The following is a 26,474-nucleotide window of genomic DNA, read 5'->3' on the forward strand; positions in this document are numbered from 1 at the left end:
TTTTGGGAGAGTCCAGGAAAAAACTGCAAGAAATTTGACAGCACCGGATGGTCTATATTGGATTTGTGGAAAAAGGGCTACTTTAAGTTACCTCCTGTACAATAGGGCTTATCCAACCAGGGTTCTTTCTATTACCCTCTAAGGCTGGAGATAGATTGGGCATTCCAGTCTTTGAAGATCTGAAATGGGAAAAAAGATGCCTTAGCATCGGTGTTACTCAAACCTGGCAAGAGGACGAATGGCCTCCTGAAAGGATTATTCAAACTGCTACTTGGGCCCAGGATGGTAGCTGGGGATACAGGACCCCCATCTATATGCTAAATTGAATAATAACATTACAAGCGGTGGTAGGGCTGATGACCAATCAGACAGCTTCAGCATTAGAATTATTGACCACGCAGCAAACCCAAATGAGGGCGGCAGTTTCTCAAAATAGACTGGCCCTAGATTATTTATTGGCAGAGGAAGGAGGGGCGTGCAGAAGATTTAACATCTCTGACTGTTGCTTAAAAATTGATGACAGTGGGCATGCCGTGCTGGAGATAAGGCAAAACACTAGAAAGCTAGCTCATGTACCAGTACAAAAATGGAAACCAGTGTTAGACTGAGATTGGTGTAACCGCAAGGTTACAAGAAGGACGTTTGGCAGCGGAGCAAGCGAAAGGCGGGAAACTGGGTTCGGGCAAGGACGTGAACAACTCCAAATGTGGGACAGGCCGCTTATGTGCCCTTAGCCAATCAACACCGCACAGCAACGCGTGATGTGCTCCTAGCCAATCAGCGCCTGCCGCGAACGGTGTAGGTAACCAATGGAATGTAGATTATAAGCGCCAAAAAAGGAGACGGGCAAGGCGGGCAGGCGGGAGAGGTTATAAATACTGCAGCTGTGAGGGGAGGGGCTGGGCTTCTGCCGTGCGACGCGCCCGGCTCGTGGCTTTCTGCTCTGCAAATTTTTCATGGTGAGTGGCAATTTCTCCCACTGTCTTCTCCGTGGGGCTTGGCAGCACCTTCCCCACACCGCCCTCCTTTCCGGGCTCCCCTTGCCCAGCTCCCCAGCGCCACGGCCGTGTGCTTCGGGCCTCGCTGGCCCCACAGCCTGCTCCCTTTCCTCAAGGGAATTTCGCACCCACCCCCGGGACCGAGGAGGTATGGCGGGGGGGTTCTCTCTCCCCCTGTCCCGGGAGGGCGGCCTGGTCCCGCACGCCCCGAGCGCGGAGCGGGTTCCCCGGCGCAGCCCCCCCGCCGCTTCCTCGCGTCTCCCGGCAACGGGCGCTGCGCCCGCCCGCTCGGCATGGCCCTCGCGGCTCGCCGTAGCGCGGCGGTGGAGCGGCCGGGCCGGCGGTGAGTGCGGCGGCCGCCGGGCCTTGCCCGCCTCGGGCTGCCCGGTGCCGGGTCCTCGCACTGCGGGGTCCCCTCTGAACCCGTCCCGCCGGGCAGCCCCTGCCGCGGGGATCTGGGATCGGCCAGTGGGGGCTGGGGGGTGCGGCCGGGCTCGGGGAGTGGCGACTGGTTCTGAGGGGGAGGCGTCCGATTGCGGGGGGCTGGGGGGGTGGTGTGTGCTGGGTTTTGTGGGCTTTGCGGGTCGCGGGCAGGTGTAGGGGTTGGGGGGGTGACTGTGGGCATGGAGGCTGTCGCCGGATTTGGGGAGGTGTCTGTGGCTGCAGGGGGTGCTGCCCGGGTCGGGGGGTGTCTCCGGGTCTGGGGGTGTCGCCGGGCTGCGGCCTGCTGCCAGCTGCGGGGGTGCTGCCGGCTGGGGGTTGAGCCTGGTGTTAGGGTCGGTTCCTAGTGCCCAATAGTTCTGGTTTGGGGGTGCTGCCAGGCTTGGGGTTCTCCAGAGCCACGTCCCTGTGCTGAACCCTGAGCAGGTTTCTGAGCTTCTGCCGGCTTCATCCCTGCCACCCAAGTTTTTAACTTGTCCTGACAGAAGTGAAATCACATCTCCCACATTTAGGAGAGTGCACATGGTGCTGTCTGCTGTGCTTTGGTAGTAAATGATGTGTTTCTGTTTATAGTTCAATTTTTTTATTCCTTGTTTTGAGTCTCGTTCAGGACCATTGATCCAGGCTGGTTTTTGCTTTGTTCCCGTGGTTTTGCTGGGCAGTGCTGCAGGAAGGACACCGGGCAGTGCTGCTCCACTGCTGGATACTGGGGTAGCCCTGAGGAAAGGGGATTTAGGAAATCCCTTCCCGAGCCTAGCTGAAGCTCAGGTTATCTTCTGCCAGTGGAGTTGCCCTGGCACTTGCGTCACTTGGCGAGTTTGCTGACTTTTCCTGGGTTCACCGTAGTTTCTGCTCTGTATAAGATTGCCAGCGAACATGCAGTTCCCACAGCCTTTGCTCCTGTTGCATCTTCCTGGCGCTCTGTGTGTCACCAAGTGGTTTGTCACATGGCTGTGTAGTGAACAAGCGAGGCTTCCAGTGACGGCTGGCTACTGAGGCAATCAGAAATAGGAGAGGGCTGTAACCTAGCATTTTGAAGCTGGATGAAACTGGCAACTTAAATTTATTCTTTTTGTCCTGGCGTTTGTCAGATCAGCTCTGATAACATGCTGTGCATTCTGGGGATAGCGGGTGTGATCGTGAACCTTTAGTCTCGTGGCAGGTTTTCACTTGTAAACACTTCAGCGTACTTCCAGCTGCGTCTACTTTTGTCCCTGTAAAACTGACAGCTGGGTCTTTTGCTTTGTAGTGAATTAAATTCTTTTGGAGTCCAGTTCATCTGCATGTGTCTCATTCCTTCTCCCCCTCTCTCTGTTTTGGATAGCAGAATAATAACCTGTGAAACAGAGGATCAACCAGGTGCATATTCCTGTCTTACAGAGTACAGTGTGGGAGAGAAAGGCAGAAGTGTCTCATCAGGACACGAGTTGAAGCGCGATGTGGTTGCCAATTTCAGGGCAGTGTTAATCTCAGCATTTTCTGGTGCAGTTAAGACTCAAAACGTCCCAAGTATGAATAGGACATCACGAATTGCAATAGTGATAAGATTTAAATTTTTTTTGGAAATGAAATTGCATTCTCACCTCCAGCTTTTGGAGTTACTCTATCTGGAAGCAGTACAGCAGGATTCCTGAGGGTGTCGTTCCACCAGTGGGGACCAATTCATAGCCTCCCATTTTCTGTCACAGAGCAGCCCAAACTGGAAAGAGCCCTTGTTGTGGAGATTCAGCCCATAATGCTGGACTCTAGGGCGGCCAGTGAAGACAGTCATTGAAGCTGCGTTTTCCACTCGGTAGTTCCCGACTTTGCTTTTCTGCTTTGTGTTCGGAAACCATCTAAACAGGCTGTTGAGTCTCCTAAGTTCAGATGAGAGCATTTGGCTTGAAGAAAGATGTTCAAGCTACAAAGTTTGTGTAAAGTTTGCTAGGATTTTGGAGGAGAGGGGGTCTCTCGTGGTGCTTAACACTGCATTTGACTGAGCCACACTCGTTGCTTTTGTGGTCAGTGTAGACCTTACCTGTCCTGGATTCACAAGGAGCTGTGCAAAGGCTGATAAATCTCCAGCCTCCAACTCCCATGCACAATGAGCAGAGGCCAGCCTGAATAGGAATTATTCCCTGATCCTAAACTACAGGCTGTGACAGTTTAGCTGGAATTAAAAACTGTTAGATGCTCCATGTCATCTTTTAGAGAGGAGTAGATTGAGAGCATTATCCTTCTATTTCTACCAGTGTCAAATGGATGAAGCCAAAAATGTCACCTGCCTTTGACACTAACCTGCACGGGAGAGGCTGCTTCTTACTCGGGGGAATTAGTCACTGCTTTATTCTGAGCTGAGGGATTCCAGGTTAGAAGAAAGGGAATGCTACAGCTTAAAAAACTCTTAGTTTTAAAGAAGACAATCTTGTCTTCAAAACAGCCCTGTGGGAAGACCGTTTCAGCTTATTTTGTTACAATGCTGTATTTATCCATCGCACTGTGGGTCATCACATCTTTCTGTCCTCTAGGTGTAGGCTTTCTTCTAGCTTGGCAATACCTGAGATGATGTTTTGAGGTTACCAAGTCTTAATAAAACCAAATGCAGCTTTCTTTACCTTGATGTTGTCTGCACGATTGCTTTTTGTCCTGAAAGCAACAGTTGAGCTGAGCTATGTGTCCGTGTCAAGATAAAGATGTCTTGTAGTTGATTAACGCTATTTCAGTCTAATTTAAAGAACAAACCCGTGGTAACGTCCCAAAGACAGTAGCGAGGTACTTGAGAAAAGCCACTAAGCAAATGACATCACTTATCTGCACCTCTGATTTTATTCTTTTTAATTACAAGTGTAACCCTCCTCCATCTAATTTTATGGAAATTGCTATTGCTGATGATACTTCTTGGCACTGCAGGATATGAAATAGCATTTCCTCTTTTTATGGCTTTGTTGGTGCTGATGTTTATAGCTTAAAGTTATGTAGCTGCCCTTAAATTTCCTAGTTTTAATGTAGGACCCCTTGACTTTTGCTACAGAAGCAAGAGGCTGATGTTCCTCAGGACAGTAAATCTGGTTGAATGGCTGGCACAGAATCCGAAAGGCTGTGGCTGCCTTCTGCTGCCTTTTCTGCCTGTTCCCATTAAAACTAGGAAATTGAAGGGCATCTGCAGATCTGGTTAATGAATTTAGAGCAGTGGTCTGAGGAACATCTCAGACATGGAGATGTTTCTGAGGTCTAAGTGTGGTGCTGACTGTGTTTGTCCAAAGAGAAGCTGGACAAAACTGAATGGGGCTTGTCGTGTTCTCTCTGGCCAGGAGAAGATGCAGGATGTATATTGGCTGCTGCGAGTGTGCATCCGCACCATCGAGCATGGCGACAGGACAGGCTCGCTTTTCGCTTTCATGCCAGAGTTCTACCTCAGCGTGGCTATGAACAGCTACAGCGCACTCAAGAACTACTTCAGCCCTGTGAATAGCATGGAGGAACTTCCAGGTAACCGGCTGGGGAGGCAGTCCTAATCCTGGCCCGATGAAGTCTAAAGCAAGCCTTATCTTCTCCCGCATCTCTCCCTTGCTGTCCAACTCAGATGCATGGTTTTATCTCTCTCCAGCTAACTCTTTTAGACTCTGCAGGCTGAGATGAGAGGCTCTCTTGGAGATGGATGTGCATTCCCAGCTGTCTGTTTTGACAACTAGGCAAAACTGCAACGTTAGCTGTAGCAGGAATTAATCCCATGGCCTGTGCCCTGTCCACAGGATTGCTGGGACCACAGAGCTGCTGTGACCCCTGCTCCCTCCTTCTCTTTGCAGCCTACGAAGAGACCCTGATGCGCCTCGCTGCCATCCTGGCCAAGCATTTTGCTGACTCGAGGATCGTGGGCACGGGTAACGCTGCTTTCCTCTGCTTTGGGGTGACACCTTGCAGATCTGGCTGGTCCCACTGCCGGTGGCTCACCAGACTTCTGTTGGGATCCATTTGCTGAATCCGCTGAGTGCTTTTATGCCTCCATGGACAAAGAGAGGCTGGGCATTGCCCTTGTGTGGTGTGTCCTGCTAATTCCAGGGTTAGATACATGACCTAGAGCATTGTTTTGAGAGCAGGACTCATGTTCCAGCTACTTGCATGTTAAATCTGGGGTTACTTCTTAGCTGCCTGAGTGTAGGCATGCTCTCTACACCAGCTGGGGCCGCAAACCTCTCTGAGGGCTGGTCCCTCCCAGCCTCTGATGTTCAGGTGCTCCCTGGCATGCTTTGTGTCCTTGGGTACCTGGCCAACACCTTCTCATTCCTCCTCAGACATCTGGGACTCCCTGATGCAGGCACTGGCCAGCTACGTCTGCTACCCGCACTCGCTGCGTGCTGTAGAGAGGATCCCAGAAGAGCAGTAAGTGCTGCCCTGCCTGTTCCCGGGGAGCTGGGGCAGGGCTGGAGTGGTGGTAAGGCTGGGTGGGGGAGCAGGTGGGCTACCAAGCACCACCGAGGATCTGGGAGCTGCAGCAGGATGCTGGAGTTGATTTGGGAGCCTTCTCTCACCCTTATACCAGTGGCTTTGCTCTGCCCCAGGTCATAGAATCATAGAATGGTTAGGGTTGGAAGGGACCTTCAAAGGTCATCTAGTCCAACCCCCTTGCAAGGAGCAGGGACATCCCTGACTAGATCAGGTTGCTCAGAGCCTCATCCAGCCTGGCCTTGAACGTTTCCAGGGATGGGGCATCCACCACCTCTCTGGGCAACCTGTTCCAGTGTTCTATAACTCGCATCGTAAAAAATTTTTTCCTAATTTCCAATCTAAATCTACCCCCCTCTATTTTAAAACCATTACCCCTCGTCCTGTTACAACAGGCCCTACTGAACAGCCTTTCCCCATCTTTCTTGTAGGCCCCCTTGAGGTACTGGAAGACCGCTATCTCCCCGGAGCCTCCTCTTCTCCAGGCTGAACAGCCCCAACTCTCTCAGCCTGTCCTCATAAGAGAGGTGCTCCAGCCCTTTTATCATCTTCGTGGCCTCCTCTGGACCTTCTCCACCTGGTCCCTGTCCTTCTTGTGTTGGGGGCTCCAGAACTGGACACAGTACTCCAGGTGGGGTCTCACCAGGGCAGAGTAGAGGGGGAGAATCACCTCCCTCGACCTGCTGGCCACGCTCCTCTTGATGCAGCGCAGGATGCCGTTGGCCTTCTGGGCCGCAAGGGCGCATTGCCTGCTCATGTTGAGCTTCTCATCCACCAGCACTCCCAAGTCCTTCTCCTCAGGGCTGCTCTCCATCCATTCCCCGCCCAGCCTGGATTTGTGCCTGGGATTGCCATGACCCAGATGCAGGACCTTGCACTTGGCCTGGTTGAACTTCATGAGGTTGGCACGGGCCCACCTCTCCAGCCTGTCAAGGTCCCTCTGGATGGCATCCCTCCCTTCCAGCGTGTCGACGGCACCACACAGCTTGGTGTCATCGGCGAACTTGCTGAGGGTGCACTCTATCCCACTGTCCATGTCCCCAACAAAGATGTTGAACAGGGCCGGGCCAAACACGGACCCCTGAGGGACACCACTCGTAACCGGTCTCCACATGGACATTGAGCCATTGACCACCACTCTCTGAGTGCGGCCATCCAGCCAATTCCTTATCCACCGAGTGGTCCGTCCATCAAAGCCAGGTCTCTCCAGTTTAGAGAGAAGGATGTCGTGCAGGACAATGTGAAATGCCTTGCACAAGTCCAGGTAGATGATGTCAGTTGCTCATCCCTTGTCCACCGATGCCGTCACCGCGTCATAGAAGGCCACCAAATTGGTCAGGCACGATCTGCCCTTGGTGAAGCCACGTTGGCTGTCACCAACCACCTCCTTGCTCTCCGTGTGCCTTAGCATGGTTTCCAGGAGAATCTGCTCCATGACCTTGCCAGGCACAGAGGTGAGGCTGACCGGCCTGTAGTTACCTGGGTCTTCCTTATTCCCCTTTTTAAAAATGGGGGTTATGTTCCCTCTCTTCCAGTCATCGGGGATCTCACCAGACTGCCACGACTTCTCAAATACGATAGCCAGTGGCTTGGCAACTTCATCCGCCAGTTCCCTCAGGACCCGCGGATGGATCTCATCAGGACCCATGGACTTGTGCACCTTCAGGTTCCTTAGATGATCCCGAACATGCTCTTCGAGTACAGTGGGCGGTTCTTCATCCTTGCAGTCCCTGCTTGCACCTTCTACAGCTTGGGTGGTGGGACAAAAGCTCTTATCGGTGAAGACTGAGGCAAAAAAGTCATTGAGAACCTCAGCCTTCTCTATGTCCTGGGTATCCAGGACACCAGTTCCCTTCCAGAGGGGGCTTACATTTTCCCTGGACTTTCTTTTGTCCCCTGTGTACCTATAAAAGCTCTTCTTGTTGCATTTTATATCCATGGCCAGATTCAGTTCTGCCAGGGCTTTGGCCTTCCTTACCTTATCCCTGGCCATTCGCACAGCCTCTTTGTAGACCTCCCAGACCCTCCCAGGTCCATGTACTCCAGTACTGCGTGTCCTGTTTAATCCCCTGTCCCCAAAGCTTGGGGCTGAGCTGTGTCCTTGTCCGGCAGGCGGATCTCCATGATGAAGAACCTCCTGGCTCCCTATGAGCAGCGACCCTGGGCACAGACCAACTGGATCCTCGTCAGGCTGTGGCGGGTGAGCGTCCTGCATCCCTGCCCCTCTCAATGCCTGGGGCTGGCTGGACACTGAGCGTTTCACTTTCCAGTAGCAGCAAAACCCAGCTGTTTCCCAGCCTCTCAGATCTGTCCTTCTCTCTTTTACCAGGGCTGTGGCTTTGGGTACAGATACACACGCCTCCCTCACCTGCTGAAAACCAAGCCTGAGGATGCCAGCCTCCCCAGCCTGCAGAGTGAGTGGGGCAGGGGACTGGCACTCGGGATTGTGAAGGGTGGTGAGGGAGGACCGGCCTCTTCCTTCGTAGCCATCCCTACTGTGGGCCAGGCCAGCTGGTGAGACAGCTGCTGAAGTAGGGGGATCCTGTGAGGAGTGGTTACCCAAGGAGACAGGGCACTGGAGAAGTTTTGCAAGCAGGGGGTGTTTTAGCCAGGCATCGCAGAGCCTGTCCTGCCTTTGACACGGCAGTTTGGTTCTCAGCACTGTCACCAAAATGAGGGGTTTCTTGGCTCTGTTGCGGCTGAGAAAGACGTAGGGAGGAGAAGGTACCTTTCTTGAGCTGAAGAACACGTCCCCAGCTTCAGCCTTGCAGGGTCTGGGCCTGCCCAGATACATTCCTGACCCCGCTCTGCTGTGGATGAGGCTTTGTGCCAGACCTTGCTCCTGGAGAGCTGCCTGGGGACGGGGGACACGGTGCTGCAGCGTGGCATGGGCAGGCGGCATGTGGAGGTGTGCGCTGAGCCCCGTCCAGTGGGAAGAGCTGCCTGTCTCTGTTTTAACAGCACTCTTGTTCTCTTTCTCTCTTCTGCCCGTGGTGCCCAGGAGATCTCTCTGTTGCTAGTTTCCAGAGTGAGTTTGTCACGTGACTGTCACCGCACGACAACGGACCGACCCACCCTGCTGGAATCCCATCCCGGGGAGAGAGACACAGACACGGATGTCGTGGAGTCAGCTCTCAATTTACTGCTACGTCGTGTCGCTATATATACCCGTGCGCCCGCTATGCAGGCCTGTACGCCCGCTGTGCACGCGAACGCACCCGCCCCCTGCACCCGTGCACCTATCCGTGCCTATCGCGCGAATCGTTGCGGACCGCCCTTCCTCTGCACGTGCAGCCCCGCTCGTAGCCTTTGTTGCTGCCTCGCAGGGACCCATATCTCCCCCCTCTCTTTGCTCTCTATAACTGTGCATCCTGCTGCTGAAGGGGCTGGTACTCCTGAGTGAATGCTGTCATAGCGAGGCTGACTGTGAATATTCGCCTAGCGACTCCATCAACAATGTCGTGTATAAACTGTAAAAACAGCAGAAACAAACAGGGTGCTATTAAAGCAAGAACTATGATAGTTAAACCCATAGACACGATATTTCCCAGCCACTGGGGCAAACCGAACAGCCCTGAGAACCACCCCCAGTCCTTCAGGATCTTGATGCTGAGTGGAATTGGTGTAATTTGTAAACCTCTCCCAGAAATTAGTTGTCATTGCCGGTTCTGGGAGACTCACAAGCAGGATCGTCCCGATCAGGAGAGATATGAGGACATCGTGTTTCCTGATTGCTTTGTTGCTCCTCCAGCCGTGGCTGCACCAATCGAGCTGGGATCCAGCGGGTTCCTGCATCTGTGGAGATAGAAGCATACTCTCGCCCCCACGTCGGAAGATTGGCAGGACCTTCCCGTCGCGGACTTTCCAGCAGGCAGCTGGATCCCTGAACCTTCGGAAGTGCCTTGCCCCCAGATAGCAATTGTCGCAATTGAGTAGGAGTAACAGATTGAAGGTCAGCAAATGACATGTGATTCAGTACCACAAGTGCTTTATCAACTAGGACTTCTGGCAAACCCCTCTCTCCCCCCTCTCTTAGGCGCATAATTTGGTTCAGAGGGAACGGTGAGGGCGAACCGCAGGCAGCCATCAGGATGGAGGGGTATGGTAAAAAAGCAATCCTCTAAGTCTTTAAAGACTTAAACTTTAAACAGCTGCTAGTCGCGAGGGAGCATAGAAGGAATGGGTAAACCTGGTTGCAGAGGACCCATGTCGTGCAGTCATTGACAGTTCGCAGGTCGTGTATGAACCGCCATTTCCCAGATTTCTTTTGTATTACGAATACCGGCGAGTTCCACGGACTAGTGGTTGGTACTAGATGGCCAATGGGCACCTCCTGCTGTACCAGTGTGTGAAGATGGGCCAGTTCTTCCTGCGACAGGGGCCACTGACTGACCCACAAAGACCTATCAGACTTCCAGGAAAGCTTCACCGGGCCAATACCCTCAGTGTCCCCTGTCAAAAAATCCGACCCTGGGCCTGCAGCTGCGCCAAAGCGTCTCTGCCTAGCAGGCTGAGAGGGAGTCCAGCAAGCACATAGGGATGTACTCGCGCCTCCCCCTCCTCTCCTTCAATCCTGGTCATCACCAAATCGATACTACGCTGAGCATTACTGTGACCAGAAATGCCTACAGGGCAGGTAGTCGCCCGCCATCCAGAGGGCCATACCTCCCTACTAAATATGGAGACATCCGCCCCCCAATCGATAAGGCAAGTAATATGGATCTTATCCCTTCCCTGGGAAAGCGTCACCCTTGTACGTGGCCTCGAACTTAGATTCCACATGGCCATGGCAAGGGGCAGATCCTGCAGGACGTATACAGGGGTGCCCATCAGTGGCGTCACCGTGACCTCCGTCACCAACACTGAATCCTGATAGGACGGCCACACCTGTATTCCCCAGTCCTCGGCCCCAAAACCCCGCAGACTAACCCCGAGCGAGCCCACAACCGAGGTCCAAGTTGGGCCCCGGAGAACAAGGGGCTTGTCAGTTCTTAATTGTGTTCCTGGTCGGGCCCTGGCCAAGGCACCCCAGCCATAGCCAGAGGCCTCTGCAGAGGGGGTGCTGCCCACATTTGTGTTGTTGCGCTCAGACGGGCGCTCCGAACCCCGTTTCCCAACCGACAATCACACGAGTAATGTCTTTTTCTTTGACATTTAAAGCACGCCTTTGAGGCCCAAGTCTTGTCACTGCTGCCCACTGGTTTCCCAGCAGTCCCTCTCCATGTGGCCTATGCCCCCACATAGAAAACATCGCCCATGCTCCAAGCCTCCGGAGCCAACCACTTGCTTCACTGCTGAGGTGACTGCAAACACTAGCGACTCCGCGTTCCTCGCTCGCATGCCTCAATCATCTGACCCAACCCTGAGCCTGCTGGCAACCCCTGAATCGCCTTTTTACAGATGTCATTGGTGTTCAAGAAGGCCAGGTTCTTCCCCAACGGGCCTCTAGCGGTGCTGGGTAGACCAGAGACGTCAAGGCTCTTGTTATAAGGTGATCTAAGAATTCCAAATAGGGTTCATTTGCCTTTTGTTTAATCTGCGTGTACGGCGGGCTCCTCGTGTCCATACAAGCGACTGCGTTTAAAGCTTTCCGGGCCAGAAGACTGGCCTGCTGAAGAATGGCAGGGTCCCGGGTACACTGGCGGCAGGGGCCTATGTGAGCCCCAAGGCCGCGCAACTGGTCTGCCCCCACCCCAAAACATGGGTGATTTGCGGCAGTAGTGAAGCCAATGGCAACATCCACCGTGAAGCTCTCCCACTTGCTCTTGCAGACCACCAGCTGTGCGGGTGTAAGAACAGCCTTGCACAGATTATGCCAATCAAAAGGCGTGAAGGCACTGGGCTCAAGTACATCCAACAAAGCCTCACAGGCGGGGCTGCTTAACCCCGAGGCGGCTACCGCGTTGTGGATTTCCTTGACAATCTTCCCGTCGATAGGCTCCCACCTAGCTCCACCGGAACCCCTCACCACCGGGAAGGCCATCAGGTCTGTCCCCCCCCGGGAACATCCGGTGAATTTGGAGTCACATGAGCTACCCCTTGGAGGGCGCAGTTCTTAATGACAAACCGCCAGTGGGCGGCGGGGTCAGGGCCCAGCGAGGACTCGACCGAACCCGAGGAGCCCGGCCCACCCACCAGCCCACCTGAATTAACCGCCAGCCAGGGAATCTCTGTCAGCAAACGGTGTACTAGGTGCTCCCCCCGTCTCCAGCGATGACCGTGGACCCATCAACAGGGGAAGGGGAACCCTCTCCGGCCGGACTGAGGGCATGCTTGCGTCCTCAAGCTGGCCCTCGTAAGCCGGTGGTGCAGAGGGCAGAGGCCCTGCCCGGGCAGGCGCCACTGGAAAATCAGGCTCCCCCCGAAGAACGAATCAGCCGCGGTGTCCCCATTCCCCACCGGGAAGGCTCTAGGACCCAGCTCCGCGTCCCGCGGCTCCCCGGACACCACCTCGAAACTGGCTCCCGCCTCACTATCGCTCCACGTGTCACTACTATCCCGACCGTTGGAATCCGAGTCAGGTCGCCTTTCACTCAGTGGAACCCCGCAAATCACTGAGGCCACGGCCCGCCAGGCACCCTGAACATCGTGGACTTTCTCAAGGCACCTCTTAACCGGCCCCCACTCGGGAATAAATGACAGGGCGGTTTTGTTCCCCGCGGCGGCAGAAGCTAACAGCTCCCCCCACCACCACAGCTGCCTTCTGCAGGTCCATCACCTCGGAAGGCTGATGGATCAATCCCCTTGCGCATCATCCATTGGATGAAATCCTCCATACTGCTAGAGGAGACCCTCTCGTCTGCCTCCATAGCAAACCTTGACAGATACCGTCGACATGATGAGCTCTGGATTTCCGCAAGCCCTGCTCGCCTTGGTGCACCAAAAAACCTGATCCATCCGATCACGTCGGCTTCTGATCATGTCGGATCACATCGGGGTCACCACTTGTCGCCGCACAACAACACCCTGCTGGCATCCCATCCCGGGGAGAGAGACACAGACACGGATGCCGTGGAGTCAGATGACCATTTACTGCTGCGTCACGTCGCTATATATACCCGTGCGCCTGCTACGCAAGCCCATTCACCCACTACGCATGTGAACAAACCTGCCCACTACGCCCGTGCACCTATCCGTGCCTATCACGCGAATCGTTGCGGGCCACCCTTCCTCTGCACATACAGCCCCGCTCGTAGCCTTGTTGCTACCTTGCAGGCACCCATACGTGACCGTCTCTTGTCTGGTGAAGTAGCTTTAGAGAGCTCCCTCCTTCCCCTCTTCTGCCTAGAGAGACCCTTCTTTGTGGGACAGGGGGCTTCACACAATGATGGTTTTCCTCAGTTGCGTCCCGGGGAGATCCCAGGCAGGCTGGTGCCGACACGGCAGTCTCTGAGGCTGCATCGCAGACCCGCTCCTGCACTTCCAGCAGCGTTAGCTCTGGGGTCAGAGCCCTGCCGCAGGCTGTGCCAGCCTCTGGTTCCTCTCATCCTTGGAGGATGATGGGGAAACCCCGGTACACGTGCAGGAGGGACCTTGTGACTGTCCCCTCACCCTCCTACTGCAGAAGAAAGCCCCCGAGTGGCTGCTACCAGTCCCGTGGGGTGGTGATCGAGCTCCCCCCATCCTGGGGAGCTCTGAGGCTGCAGCGCAGTTCCTCAGCTTTCCAGGCCTCTCTCCGTCCATCTCCGGGTGGCTCCGCACCGTCTGAGCCCAGAGCGGGCTGGGCTGGCTACGGGTGACTTGCTCCTGGGATTGCTATTTTAAGGCGCAGCAAGATCAACAGTGAATGCTGATTTAATTGAAGAGAAACAGGGGGCTGGGAGGTGTCCTTGAGATGGTGCCCAGGGAAGGAGGAGGAGACGACCCCCTGGACTTCCCACCCATCAGTCTTCACCGTGTTGCAATGGGAGCATTGGCAGGGACAACGGGACAAACTGCTGAGCTGAAGGAAATCCTTGTTTGTCTGGGTCTGCTTCTGCAGATCAGTCTGAAGGGAATTGGGCAAATGCTCCAGCCTTGTCCTGCTTCGGGGATGCTTCCTGGGAAGACTCTGCACAGGTGGAGAAGGTGTGCTGGTGCTGCCTCGCAATATCCGTGAAACACACAGAGTACAGACCAGCCGTGCTGCTTTTTGTCCGTGCCCACTGATGGCGGGCAATGAGCTGGCTGCCTGAGGTAGCCCAGCTCTCTCCCCTCCAGCATGCATGATGTGCCGCCGCGCAGGGGCCGACCCCGATGTCTGTGGGCGCAAACTGCGCAAGCAACGGCTCTGCGCCCATGAGTTTTGCCTGGTGAGTTCCTGCGGGGCTCCCTCCAGCTTTCCCACAGGCAGTCCCCTCCACGCGCTCCTCCTCAGCTCCTCCTCTTTGCTCTCCTGCAGTTTTGTGCCGATGAGCTTTTTCAAGAAGGGGAGGACGAAGCAGGACTCATGGGCTTTCTCCCTGAAGATATTCAACGAACCGTCAAGCAGGCAGCGCGGAAGGTGAGCACCTGACAACACCAGGGAGGTTTACGCCAGGAGAGCTTAGCGGGAGCTTAGCCCAGAGCCCAGGAAAGAAATCCCAGCCCTTCCAAGCAGCTCTGGGACAAAAGTCTTGCTCCCGCAGCTCCACAGTGGCTCCAGCACAGGCACCTGCTCTGCCAGGCGCATCTGGGGGCTGTGAGCCAGCAGCGGCCACCCCCTGCGCCCAGCCCGCAGCTGTGGGGCTGCCCGTGGAGGGCCTCAGGCTGCCGCTCATGGGGGCTGCTCTGCTCTTCCCAGCGCTGCTTCGTCTGTGGCGAGAGCGGGGCCACCATCACCTGCTCGCAGACAGGCTGCAAGCGTCCTTTCCATCTGCCCTGTGCCGTCGAGGGCTCATGCGTCACCCATTGGTTTGGGGACTACAGGTAAGGGCAGCCGGCCCTCACTGGGGACACTCCTTGCCTTCAGTCTCCTGCCTGCCAGTCCCAGCCAAACAACCAAAGATCCCGCAGTGACATTTCTCCGCGGCTGCTCTCAGGCACAGCCACAACCGGGCAGCTTCTGGAGGTCCTTCGCATCTCCTCTCCCCTGCTCTCTGGAAGAACCCAGCCCTTCTCACCTCGCCCATCCCTCTCCTCTTCCCCCCAGGTCCTTCTGCTGGGAGCACCGCCCGCAGCAGGCAGTGAAGGTGGCTCCGGGGGAGAACACCGCCTGCCTCATCTGCCAGGACCCTGTGGAGGACACACTGTCCTACGGCACCATGGTGTGCCCACTGTGCACACACGCCTGGTTCCACCGCGGCTGCATCCAGAAACAGGCTCTCCATGCTGGCTTGCCCTGCTTCTGTTGTCCGCATTGCCAAAACGATTACGGATTCCTCTCGGCAATGCTCACCATGGGGATCCGAATCCCTTTCAGGTTGGTTTTTCGCTCCGCAGCTCACAAGACAGGAGGGTGCAAGCGCTGTGCTGTGCCAGGGGCTGCCCCAGCAGTCCTGGCCCTGCGCTGTCCCCTGAGTCTGGGCTTCAGCTTCACGGAGGAGTTGCCAGCAGGGCAGGGCTGGAGGAGGGACAGCAGGGGCTCATCACTTTCCCCTTCTTTTGCCAAAAGCGGGCCATCGTGGATGGAGGACGATGCCTACGCTCGAGCCTATGAGAGGCACAGCCGCTGTGACGCCAGGCAGTGCCTCTGCCCAGGAGGCAGGGAGCAGGCAGAGGAAGAGGGGTAAGTTGCCAGAGCTGCACCCCGGGGCTCTGTCCGGCATCTCTGTCTGGCCGAGGGCTCGAATCAGAACAACTGAGAACAGGAGCTGTGCCGGACAATCCTGTGCCGCAGTCCCTTTGTCCTCCCAGCCATGAGCCCCTTTGCTTCCCCAGGCCCTGGCAACTGCTCCTGTGCTGCTCCTGCGCTGCCGAGGGCACCCACCGACGCTGCTCCTGCGCTGCCGAGGGCACCCACCGACGCTGCACCCGCTTGAGGAATAGAGTCCGTTGCTGGGAGTGCGACAGCTGTGCTGGTCTGGGCTCCGGTAAGAGACAACACACCCGGGTGGCCCCAGGCTATGGGCGAGGGCCCAGGCCAGGTCTGCCAGCGGGTGCTCTGGGTGGGCTTGGCAGAGGCTGTCTGCTCCAGGAGGGCTGGGGGCACCGCTCGGGCCTATCGTGCCCCGGGCCTGAGCAGCCGTGCTCTTGACCTTCCTGCTTCCCCTTACAGCCCCCGGTGCCAGCTCGAAGATCGCCCGCCCCAGCACTGCCAGCCAGCCCAGATCGGGGCCGCCTCACGGCTCCCCAGCAGCCCAGACCAGCAGCCACAGCAGCGGCAGCCAGCTGCCATCGCGGCCCTCCCGCCGCTCCCCAGCGCTCGCAAGGGGCGCACGGTCCAGCTCTGCTGGGCCCATGCGGATGGGAGACCGCTCCGGCTCACGACGTCGGGCCCCAACTCCCTACCCTCGGCGCAGAAGACGCCGTTAGAGCAGCCGTGGGCCAGCACCAAGTGCTGACCCTCATTCCCCTCACAGCCACAATAAAGTTGCCCGTTAATTTCTGACCCCAGGCTCCTTTGTCAGTTTTCTCCTCTCTCTTTCTCCAGGGGCAGCCTTAGGGGCTGGGCCCACGGGGCTGTCTTCTCCCTGGGGCTTGGCAGCACCTTCCCCACACCGCCCTCCTTTCCGGGCTCCCCTTGCCCAGCTCCCCAGCGCCACGGCCGTGTGCTTCGGGCCTCGCTGGCCCCACAGCCTGCTCCCTTTCCTCAGGGCAAGTTCTCAATGGGGGTCTCTGCTCCCGGGAGGATGGCCCAGCCTGGCCCCATCGGCAACGACGCCCGTCTCCCCGCAATGTGGGCTGCGCCCGCCCGCCCGCCACGGCCCTCGCGCCTCGCCCCCCACGGTCACACACTTCAACTCTTGTGGCCTTTGCGACAAGGCTAGCACCAATGTCCTCTCCTTCACGCCTAGCTTGCTGAGAAGCGGGGCAAAGCTGCTTTTCTTTCACAGTTCAGTTCAGCGTCACCTCTGTATTTCTCATGCCAACATTTCTCTGGACTCTGCTTCTCCAGCAGCCAAAGGGCCTTCCCCGTTCCCCAGGGCCCTCTTCCCCAGCACCATGGCTGCTGTCCCAGCTGAAGGCTTCCTTCTGGCAGGGGGAACCGAGGCTTCCTTTTTCACAGAGGCTGCAAACACCTGCTAAGGAATTGACTGCCCAGAGTTCAGGAGAGGGGGAGCAGGACAGTGTGGAAGCCGCTTGGTTGAAGTAGGGAGCAGCCGTCCTCTGTGAGGAAGGCAGGGCAACCTGGGAGACCTGCTGGGCTTTTCTGCCAAGGAAGAAGCAGTGGGGAAGTGTGCGGGTTTTGTGGAGCGAGGCAGGGCTAGAGTGGCAGCTTCTGCGAGAAGCTGCTACGAGTGTCCCCTGGGTCTGGTGGACCTGGCCAGGCCTAGGGTGGGCCCAGCCCTGGCCAGGGCCAAGCCAATTGGCAACAGCTGTAACTCCTCTGAGGTAAAGTATTTAAGGAGGGGAAACTAAAAAACCAAGGAAGAGTGAAGAAGCAGCAGCAGGGGCAGAGAGGGGGAGGCGTGAGCCTCATGGGCCTTGTGGCCCTCACCCTCTGGCCTCCCGCCAGGCGGCCCAACTCGGCCTGTCCTGGCCCAGAGAAGAGAGGAGAATGTGAGAGGCATCTGCCTGAGCTGATTGTGAAGAATTGCTTGTGAGAGGAATGGCTGTGGACACCAAAGGCAGTGAAGAAGGAGGGAGAGGTGAAGTCGCTCCGGGCAGAGATCCCCTGCAGCCCGTGGTGCAGCGCATGGTGAGGCCGGCTGTGCCCCTGCAGAAGATGGAGGAGCAGGGATCCCCCCGCAGCCCATGGAGGAGCAGAGATCCCCCTGCAGAAGATGGAGAAGCAGAGATCCCCCTGCAGCCCGTGCAGGACCCCACGCTGGGGCAGGCGGGAGCCTGAAGGAGGCTGTGGCCTGTGCAGGGCCTGCGCTGGGGCAGCCGGTTCCTGAGGGACTGCACCCCGAGGAAAAGGCCCCGCGCTGGAACAGCTCGTGAAGGACTGCAGCCCAGGGAAGAGACCCCTTGCTGGAGCAGGGGAGGAATGTGAGGAGTTCCTCCCTGGAGGAGGAAGGGGCAGCAGCAAACAAGGTGTGAGGAACTGACCGCAACCCCCCGGTAACTTGGATGATCTCTCCCTGTCCCTCTCTCCAACTCGGAGCCTTTTCTTCTATTTTCTCTCCCCCATTCCCCTGAGGGGCAGGGAGGGTGAGCGAGTGACTGCGTAGCTTTGTCCCACGGGCAACTAAACGACGACAGGCACGCAGGAGGGCATCTCTTGCGCTCCTTCAGCCCAAGCGCCTCCTAAAGCAGGGCGTCCTGCAGCAGGCTGCCCAGGCCCAAAGCCACTTAGGTTTTGCCCGTCTCCAAGGCACGGGGGGTGGCAGGTGGCCGAGGGTGTCCCTGCCCATATTTGGGGCGCACGCAGGCCAGCGGTGCTGATGTCACAGTGGGCATTGTGACCCGCGGGGCCAAGCCCACGAGAAGGCACGCTGGGCTCCGGCCGAGCGTCAGTGTGAGCTGGTGAGGTGAGGAGAGAGCAGGGGAGGGACGGGGCTGGCGCGGGGCTGCGAGGGAAGAGGGGGGCCCCACAACTCGGGGCTCTGGGCCTGTGCTGCAGGCTCACGGGCCTCTCCCTTCTCCCTCAGAGCCAGCCCAGGAGCATCTGGAGGAGACGCCCCAGCGCTGCTGGGACAGGGACTCTCCAAACGCTCACTGTTGACGTGCGCCATGTCCACACGGGAGCGCAAGGCCCCCGACGCGAAGGAGCAGGGTGAGAGCCAAGGAGCCCTCCAAAGTAGCCTGGCAGAGGGGTTGTCAGGGCCAGCGTAGCAGGGACAGAGCTGGCCCTTGGGGGCAATCCCTCAGGGACGCTTCCCCCGGCCGCGCACAGGCGCTCATTCCCGCTGCCATTTGCTCTCTCCCCTCCAGCATGCGTGCTGTGCCGCCGCGCAGGGGCCGACCCCGATGTCTGTGGGCGCAAACTGCGCAAGCAACGGCTCTGCGCCCATGAGTTTTGCCTGGTGAGTTCCTGCGGGGCTCCCTCCAGCTTTCCCACAGGCAGTCCCCTCCACGCGCTCCTCCTCAGCTCCTCCTCTTTGCTCTCCTGCAGTTTTGTGCCGATGAGCTTTATCAAGAAGGGGAGGACGAAGTAGGACTCATGGGCTTTCTCCCTGAAGATATTAAACGAACCGTCAAGCAGGCAGCGCGGAAGGTGAGCACCTGACAACACCAGGGAGGTTTACGCCAGGAGAGCTTAGAGGGAGCTTAGCCCAGAGCCCAGGAAAGAAATCCCAGCCCTTCCAAGCAGCTCTGGGACAAAAGTCTTGCTCCCGCAGCTCCACAGTGGCTCCAGCACAGGCGCCTGCTCTGCCAGGCGCATCTGGGGGCTGTGAACCAGCAGCGGCCACCCCCTGCGCCCAGCCCGCAGCTGTGGGGCTGCCCGTGGAGGCCCTCAGGCTGCCGCTCATGGGGGCTGCTCTGCTCTTCCCAGCGCTGCTTCGTCTGTGGCGAGAGCGGGGCCACCATCACCTGCTCGCAGACAGGCTGCAAGCGTCCTTTCCATCTGCCCTGTGCCGTCGAGGGCTCATGCGTCACCCATTGGTTTGGGGACTACAGGTAAGGGCAGCCGGCCCTCACTGGGGACACTCCTTGCCTTCAGTCTCCTGCCTGCCAGACCCAGCCAAACAACCAAAGATCCCGCAGTGACATTTCTCCGCGGCTGCTCTCAGGCACAGCCACAACCGGGCAGCTTCTGGAGGTCCTTCGCATCTCCTCTCCCCTGCTCTCTGGAAGAACCCAGCCCTTCTCACCTCGCCCATCCCACTCCTCTTCCCCCCAGGTCCTTCTGCTGGGAGCACCGCCCGCAGCAGGCAGTGAATGTGGCTCCGGGGGAGAACACCGCCTGCCTCATCTGCCAGGACCCTGTGGAGGACACACTGTCCTACGGCACCATGGTGTGCCCACTGTGCACACACGCCTGGTTCCACCGCGGCTGCATCCAGAAACAGGCTCTCCATGCTGGCTTGCCCTGCTTCTGTTGTCCGCATTGCCAAAACGATTACGGATTCCTCTCGGCAATGCTCACCATGGGGATCCGAATCCCTTTCAGGTTGGTTTTTCGCTCCGCAGCTCACAAGACAGGAGGGTGCAAGCGCTGTGCTGTGCCAGGGGCTGCCCCAGCAGTCCTGGCCCTGCGCTGTCCCCTGAGTCTGGGCTTCAGCTTCACGGAGGAGTTGCCAGCAGGGCAGGGCTGGAGGAGGGACAGCAGGGGCTCATCACTTTCCCCTTCTTTTGCCAAAAGCGGGCCATCGTGGATGGAGGACGATGCCTACGCTCGAGCCTATGAGAGGCACAGCCGCTGTGACGCCAGGCAGTGCCTCTGCCCAGGAGGCAGGGAGCAGGCAGAGGAAGAGGGGTAAGTTGCCAGAGCTGCACCCCGGGGCTCTGTCCGGCATCTCTGTCTGGCCGAGGGCTCGAATCAGAACAACTGAGAACAGGAGCTGTGCCGGACAATCCTGTGCCGCAGTCCCTTTGTCCTCCCAGCCATGAGCCCCTTTGCTTCCCCAGGCCCTGGCAACTGCTCGTGTGCTGCTCCTGCGCTGCCGAGGGCACCCACCGACGCTGCTCCTGCGCTGCCGAGGGCACCCACCGACGCTGCACCCGCTTGAGGAATAGAGTCCGTTGCTGGGAGTGCGACAGCTGTGCTGGTCTGGGCTCCGGTAAGAGACAACACACCCGGGTGGCCCCAGGCTATGGGCGAGGGCCCAGGCCAGGTCTGCCAGCGGGTGCTCTGGGTGGGCTTGGCAGAGGCTGTCTGCTCCAGGAGGGCTGGGGGCACCGCTCGGGCCTATCGTGCCCCGGGCCTGAGCAGCCGTGCTCTTGACCTTCCTGCTTCCCCTTACAGCCCCCGGTGCCAGCTCGAAGATCGCCCGCCCCAGCACTGCCAGCCAGCCCAGATCGGGGCCGCCTCACGGCTCCCCAGCAGCCCAGACCAGCAGCCACAGCAGCGGCAGCCAGCTGCCATCGCGGCCCTCCCGCCGCTCCCCAGCGCTCGCAAGGGGCGCACGGTCCAGCTCTGCTGGGCCCATGCGGATGGGAGACCGTTCCGGCTCACGACGTCGGGCCCCAACTCCCTACCCTCGGCGCAGAAGACGCCGTTAGAGCAGCCGTGGGCCAGCACCAAGTGCTGACCCTCATTCCCCTCACAGCCACAATAAAGTTGCCCGTTAATTTCTGACCCCAGGCTCCTTTGTCAGCTTTCTCCTCTCTCTTTCTCCAGGGGCAGCCTTAGGGGCTGGGCCCACGGGGCTGTCTTCTCCCTGGGGCTTGGCAGCACCTTCCCCACACCGCCCTCCTTTCCGGGCTCCCCTTGCCCAGCTCCCCAGCGCCACGGCCGTGTGCTTCGGGCCTCGCTGGCCCCACAGCCTGCTCCCTTTCCTCAGGGCAAGTTCTCAATGGGGGTCTCTGCTCCCGGGAGGATGGCCCAGCCTGGCCCCATCGGCAACGACGCCCGTCTCCCCGCAATGTGGGCTGCGCCCGCCCGCCCGCCACGGCCCTCGCGCCTCGCCCCCCACGGTCACACACTTCAACTCTTGTGGCCTTTGCGACAAGGCTAGCACCAATGTCCTCTCCTTCACGCCTAGCTTGCTGAGAAGCGGGGCAAAGCTGCTTTTCTTTCACAGTTCAGTTCAGCGTCACCTCTGTATTTCTCATGCCAACATTTCTCTGGACTCTGCTTCTCCAGCAGCCAAAGGGCCTTCCCCGTTCCCCAGGGCCCTCTTCCCCAGCACCATGGCTGCTGTCCCAGCTGAAGGCTTCCTTCTGGCAGGGGGAACCGAGGCTTCCTTTTTCACAGAGGCTGCAAACACCTGCTAAGGAATTGACTGCCCAGAGTTCAGGAGAGGGGGAGCAGGACAGTGTGGAAGCCGCTTGGTTGAAGTAGGGAGCAGCCGTCCTCTGTGAGGAAGGCAGGGCAACCTGGGAGACCTGCTGGGCTTTTCTGCCAAGGAAGAAGCAGTGGGGAAGTGTGCGGGTTTTGTGGAGCGAGGCAGGGCTAGAGTGGCAGCTTCTGCGAGAAGCTGCTACGAGTGTCCCCTGGGTCTGGTGGACCTGGCCAGGCCTAGGGTGGGCCCAGCCCTGGCCAGGGCCAAGCCAATTGGCAACAGCTGTAACTCCTCTGAGGTAAAGTATTTAAGGAGGGGAAACTAAAAAACCAAGGAAGAGTGAAGAAGCAGCAGCAGGGGCAGAGAGGGGGAGGCGTGAGCCTCATGGGCCTTGTGGCCCTCACCCTCTGGCCTCCCGCCAGGCGGCCCAACTCGGCCTGTCCTGGCCCAGAGAAGAGAGGAGAATGTGAGAGGCATCTGCCTGAGCTGATTGTGAAGAATTGCTTGTGAGAGGAATGGCTGTGGACACCAAAGGCAGTGAAGAAGGAGGGAGAGGTGAAGTCGCTCCGGGCAGAGATCCCCTGCAGCCCGTGGTGCAGCGCATGGTGAGGCCGGCTGTGCCCCTGCAGAAGATGGAGGAGCAGGGATCCCCCCGCAGCCCATGGAGGAGCAGAGATCCCCCTGCAGAAGATGGAGAAGCAGAGATCCCCCTGCAGCCCGTGCAGGACCCCACGCTGGGGCAGGCGGGAGCCTGAAGGAGGCTGTGGCCTGTGCAGGGCCTGCGCTGGGGCAGCCGGTTCCTGAGGGACTGCACCCCGAGGAAAAGGCCCCGCGCTGGAACAGCTCGTGAAGGACTGCAGCCCAGGGAAGAGACCCCTTGCTGGAGCAGGGGAGGAATGTGAGGAGTTCCTCCCTGGAGGAGGAAGGGGCAGCAGCAAACAAGGTGTGAGGAACTGACCGCAACCCCCCGGTAACTTGGATGATCTCTCCCTGTCCCTCTCTCCAACTCGGAGCCTTTTCTTCTATTTTCTCTCCCCCATTCCCCTGAGGGGCAGGGAGGGTGAGCGAGTGACTGCGTAGCTTTGTCCCACGGGCAACTAAACGACGACAGGCACGCAGGAGGGCATCTCTTGCGCTCCTTCAGCCCAAGCGCCTCCTAAAGCAGGGCGTCCTGCAGCAGGCTGCCCAGGCCCAAAGCCACTTAGGTTTTGCCCGTCTCCAAGGCACGGGGGGTGGCAGGTGGCCGAGGGTGTCCCTGCCCATATTTGGGGCGCACGCAGGCCAGCGGTGCTGATGTCACAGTGGGCATTGTGACCCGCGGGGCCAAGCCCACGAGAAGGCACGCTGGGCTCCGGCCGAGCGTCAGTGTGAGCTGGTGAGGTGAGGAGAGAGCAGGGGAGGGACGGGGCTGGCGCGGGGCTGCGAGGGAAGAGGGGGGCCCCACAACTCGGGGCTCTGGGCCTGTGCTGCAGGCTCACGGGCCTCTCCCTTCTCCCTCAGAGCCAGCCCAGGAGCATCTGGAGGAGACGCCCCAGCGCTGCTGGGACAGGGACTCTCCAAACGCTCACTGTTGACGTGCGCCATGTCCACACGGGAGCGCAAGGCCCCCGACGCGAAGGAGCAGGGTGAGAGCCAAGGAGCCCTCCAAAGTAGCCTGGCAGAGGGGTTGTCAGGGCCAGCGTAGCAGGGACAGAGCTGGCCCTTGGGGGCAATCCCTCAGGGACGCTTCCCCCGGCCGCGCACAGGCGCTCATTCCCGCTGCCATTTGCTCTCTCCCCTCCAGCATGCGTGCTGTGCCGCCGCGCAGGGGCCGACCCCGATGTCTGTGGGCGCAAACTGCGCAAGCAACGGCTCTGCGCCCATGAGTTTTGCCTGGTGAGTTCCTGCGGGGCTCCCTCCAGCTTTCCCACAGGCAGTCCCCTCCACGCGCTCCTCCTCAGCTCCTCCTCTTTGCTCTCCTGCAGTTTTGTGCCGATGAGCTTTATCAAGAAGGGGAGGACGAAGTAGGACTCATGGGCTTTCTCCCTGAAGATATTAAACGAACCGTCAAGCAGGCAGCGCGGAAGGTGAGCACCTGACAACACCAGGGAGGTTTACGCCAGGAGAGCTTAGAGGGAGCTTAGCCCAGAGCCCAGGAAAGAAATCCCAGCCCTTCCAAGCAGCTCTGGGACAAAAGTCTTGCTCCCGCAGCTCCACAGTGGCTCCAGCACAGGCGCCTGCTCTGCCAGGCGCATCTGGGGGCTGTGAACCAGCAGCGGCCACCCCCTGCGCCCAGCCCGCAGCTGTGGGGCTGCCCGTGGAGGCCCTCAGGCTGCCGCTCATGGGGGCTGCTCTGCTCTTCCCAGCGCTGCTTCGTCTGTGGCGAGAGCGGGGCCACCATCACCTGCTCGCAGACAGGCTGCAAGCGTCCTTTCCATCTGCCCTGTGCCGTCGAGGGCTCATGCGTCACCCATTGGTTTGGGGACTACAGGTAAGGGCAGCCGGCCCTCACTGGGGACACTCCTTGCCTTCAGTCTCCTGCCTGCCAGACCCAGCCAAACAACCAAAGATCCCGCAGTGACATTTCTCCGCGGCTGCTCTCAGGCACAGCCACAACCGGGCAGCTTCTGGAGGTCCTTCGCATCTCCTCTCCCCTGCTCTCTGGAAGAACCCAGCCCTTCTCACCTCGCCCATCCCACTCCTCTTCCCCCCAGGTCCTTCTGCTGGGAGCACCGCCCGCAGCAGGCAGTGAATGTGGCTCCGGGGGAGAACACCGCCTGCCTCATCTGCCAGGACCCTGTGGAGGACACACTGTCCTACGGCACCATGGTGTGCCCACTGTGCACACACGCCTGGTTCCACCGCGGCTGCATCCAGAAACAGGCTCTCCATGCTGGCTTGCCCTGCTTCTGTTGTCCGCATTGCCAAAACGATTACGGATTCCTCTCGGCAATGCTCACCATGGGGATCCGAATCCCTTTCAGGTTGGTTTTTCGCTCCGCAGCTCACAAGACAGGAGGGTGCAAGCGCTGTGCTGTGCCAGGGGCTGCCCCAGCAGTCCTGGCCCTGCGCTGTCCCCTGAGTCTGGGCTTCAGCTTCACGGAGGAGTTGCCAGCAGGGCAGGGCTGGAGGAGGGACAGCAGGGGCTCATCACTTTCCCCTTCTTTTGCCAAAAGCGGGCCATCGTGGATGGAGGACGATGCCTACGCTCGAGCCTATGAGAGGCACAGCCGCTGTGACGCCAGGCAGTGCCTCTGCCCAGGAGGCAGGGAGCAGGCAGAGGAAGAGGGGTAAGTTGCCAGAGCTGCACCCCGGGGCTCTGTCCGGCATCTCTGTCTGGCCGAGGGCTCGAATCAGAACAACTGAGAACAGGAGCTGTGCCGGACAATCCTGTGGGACTCTGGAGGCAAGGGGGAATAGACTGGCTGATGAACAAGCCAAGAAAGCAGCCTTAGATAGGGGAATCCGAATGCTTGCCTTGGTACCTGGAAGTGAAAAGACTCCACTAAAGGTCCCAGTGTTTACCAAGGAGGAGGAAGAACTCCTACAAAAAAATAGGGTGTGAAAAGACTCAAGAAGGAGAATGGCTCCTAACTGATGGGAGACAAATGTTAAATAAAGCTATAGCTACAGAGACATTAATCAGGTTATATCAAGAGACACACTGGGGAACCCAAGCTTTGTGTGATCAGTTTCTAAGAACTTACGGCTGTGTAGGAATATACACCGTAGCAAAACAAGTAACGGAGCGGTGTTTAATTTGTCAAAAGATAAACAAAAAGGTAATGAGAAAGGCTCCGGATGGGGGAAGAAATTTAGCCATCCGGCCTTTTCAAAGTATACAGATAGACTATACTGAACTTCCTAAAATACAACGGTGGAAATACTTATTAGTAACAATAGATCATCTCACCCACTGGGTAGAAGCCTTCCCTACTACAACCGCCATAACCTCAAATGTTGCTAAGATTTTGTTGGAAAAAAAATCATCCCTAGATATGGCATAATAGAAAGAATAGACTCTGACAGGGGAACTCACTTTACTTCAAAAATTCTACAAAGCGTGTGTCAGGCTCTAGGAATACAATGGGACTTTCATACACCATGGCATCCTCAAAGTTCTGGGCAGGTTGAGAGAATGAATGCCACTCTTAAAATGCATATCACTAAACTAATTGTTGAAATTAGGTTACCATGGACCAAATGTCTACCTCTGGCACTGTTAAGAATTAGGACTGCTCCCAGAAAAGACTTGGGAGTATCTCCCTATGAAATGTTGTTTGGCTTACCTTATCTGGGAAGAGAGGAGGGGTTACCCATCCCTGAGATAAATGATCTATACCTTAAAAATTATTTGTGTGCAGTATCTCTTTCTCTCATAGACTTAAGGAAAAAGGGATTATTGCCTCAAACAGCGCCCCTGGACTTCCCTATACACCAAGTAAGACCGGGAGATTGGGTACTGGTGAAGTCCTGGAAAGGTGACGCATTGACCCCAGCGTGGGAAGGTCCTTTTCAAGTGCTTCTGACCCAGAAACTGCAGTCAGGACAAAGGAAAGAGGGTGGACGCACATAACCAGAATCAAAGGACCAGTGGAAACACCTTCCAAAGACTGGACTGTGACGCAGGGGAGCAACCCTCTTAAGTTGACCTTTAAAAGGTAAAATCCGGAAAATTGCATATTTTACCCCAAGAATGACAGTGACAGGTCGGGGTCATCAACAATAGGTAATTCAAGTAAAG

At 57.8% G+C, this 26,474-nt stretch overlaps 1 protein-coding gene across 1 annotated transcript; it reads left to right on the top strand.

Annotated features, from left to right (window-relative positions):
* Positions 1–1,285: 1,285 nt before the first annotated feature.
* On the top strand, positions 1,286–9,275 carry LOC147599466 (E3 ubiquitin-protein ligase RNF123-like). Its single transcript, XM_086755597.1, has 7 exons — positions 1,286–1,341; positions 4,730–4,907; positions 5,225–5,299; positions 5,711–5,798; positions 7,974–8,061; positions 8,191–8,275; positions 8,863–9,275. The coding sequence occupies exons 2-7, from the start codon at positions 4,736–4,738 to the stop codon at positions 8,904–8,906; spliced, it is 552 nt and encodes a 183-aa protein (XP_086611723.1). The 5' UTR covers positions 1,286–1,341; positions 4,730–4,735; the 3' UTR covers positions 8,907–9,275.
* The last annotated feature ends 17,199 nt before the right edge of the window (positions 9,276–26,474 follow it).

This window comes from Chlamydotis macqueenii, chromosome 10 (assembly GCF_036417535.1).
Source record: "Chlamydotis macqueenii isolate bChlMac1 chromosome 10, bChlMac1.mat, whole genome shotgun sequence".
Classification (NCBI taxonomy): domain Eukaryota; kingdom Metazoa; phylum Chordata; class Aves; order Otidiformes; family Otididae; genus Chlamydotis; species Chlamydotis macqueenii.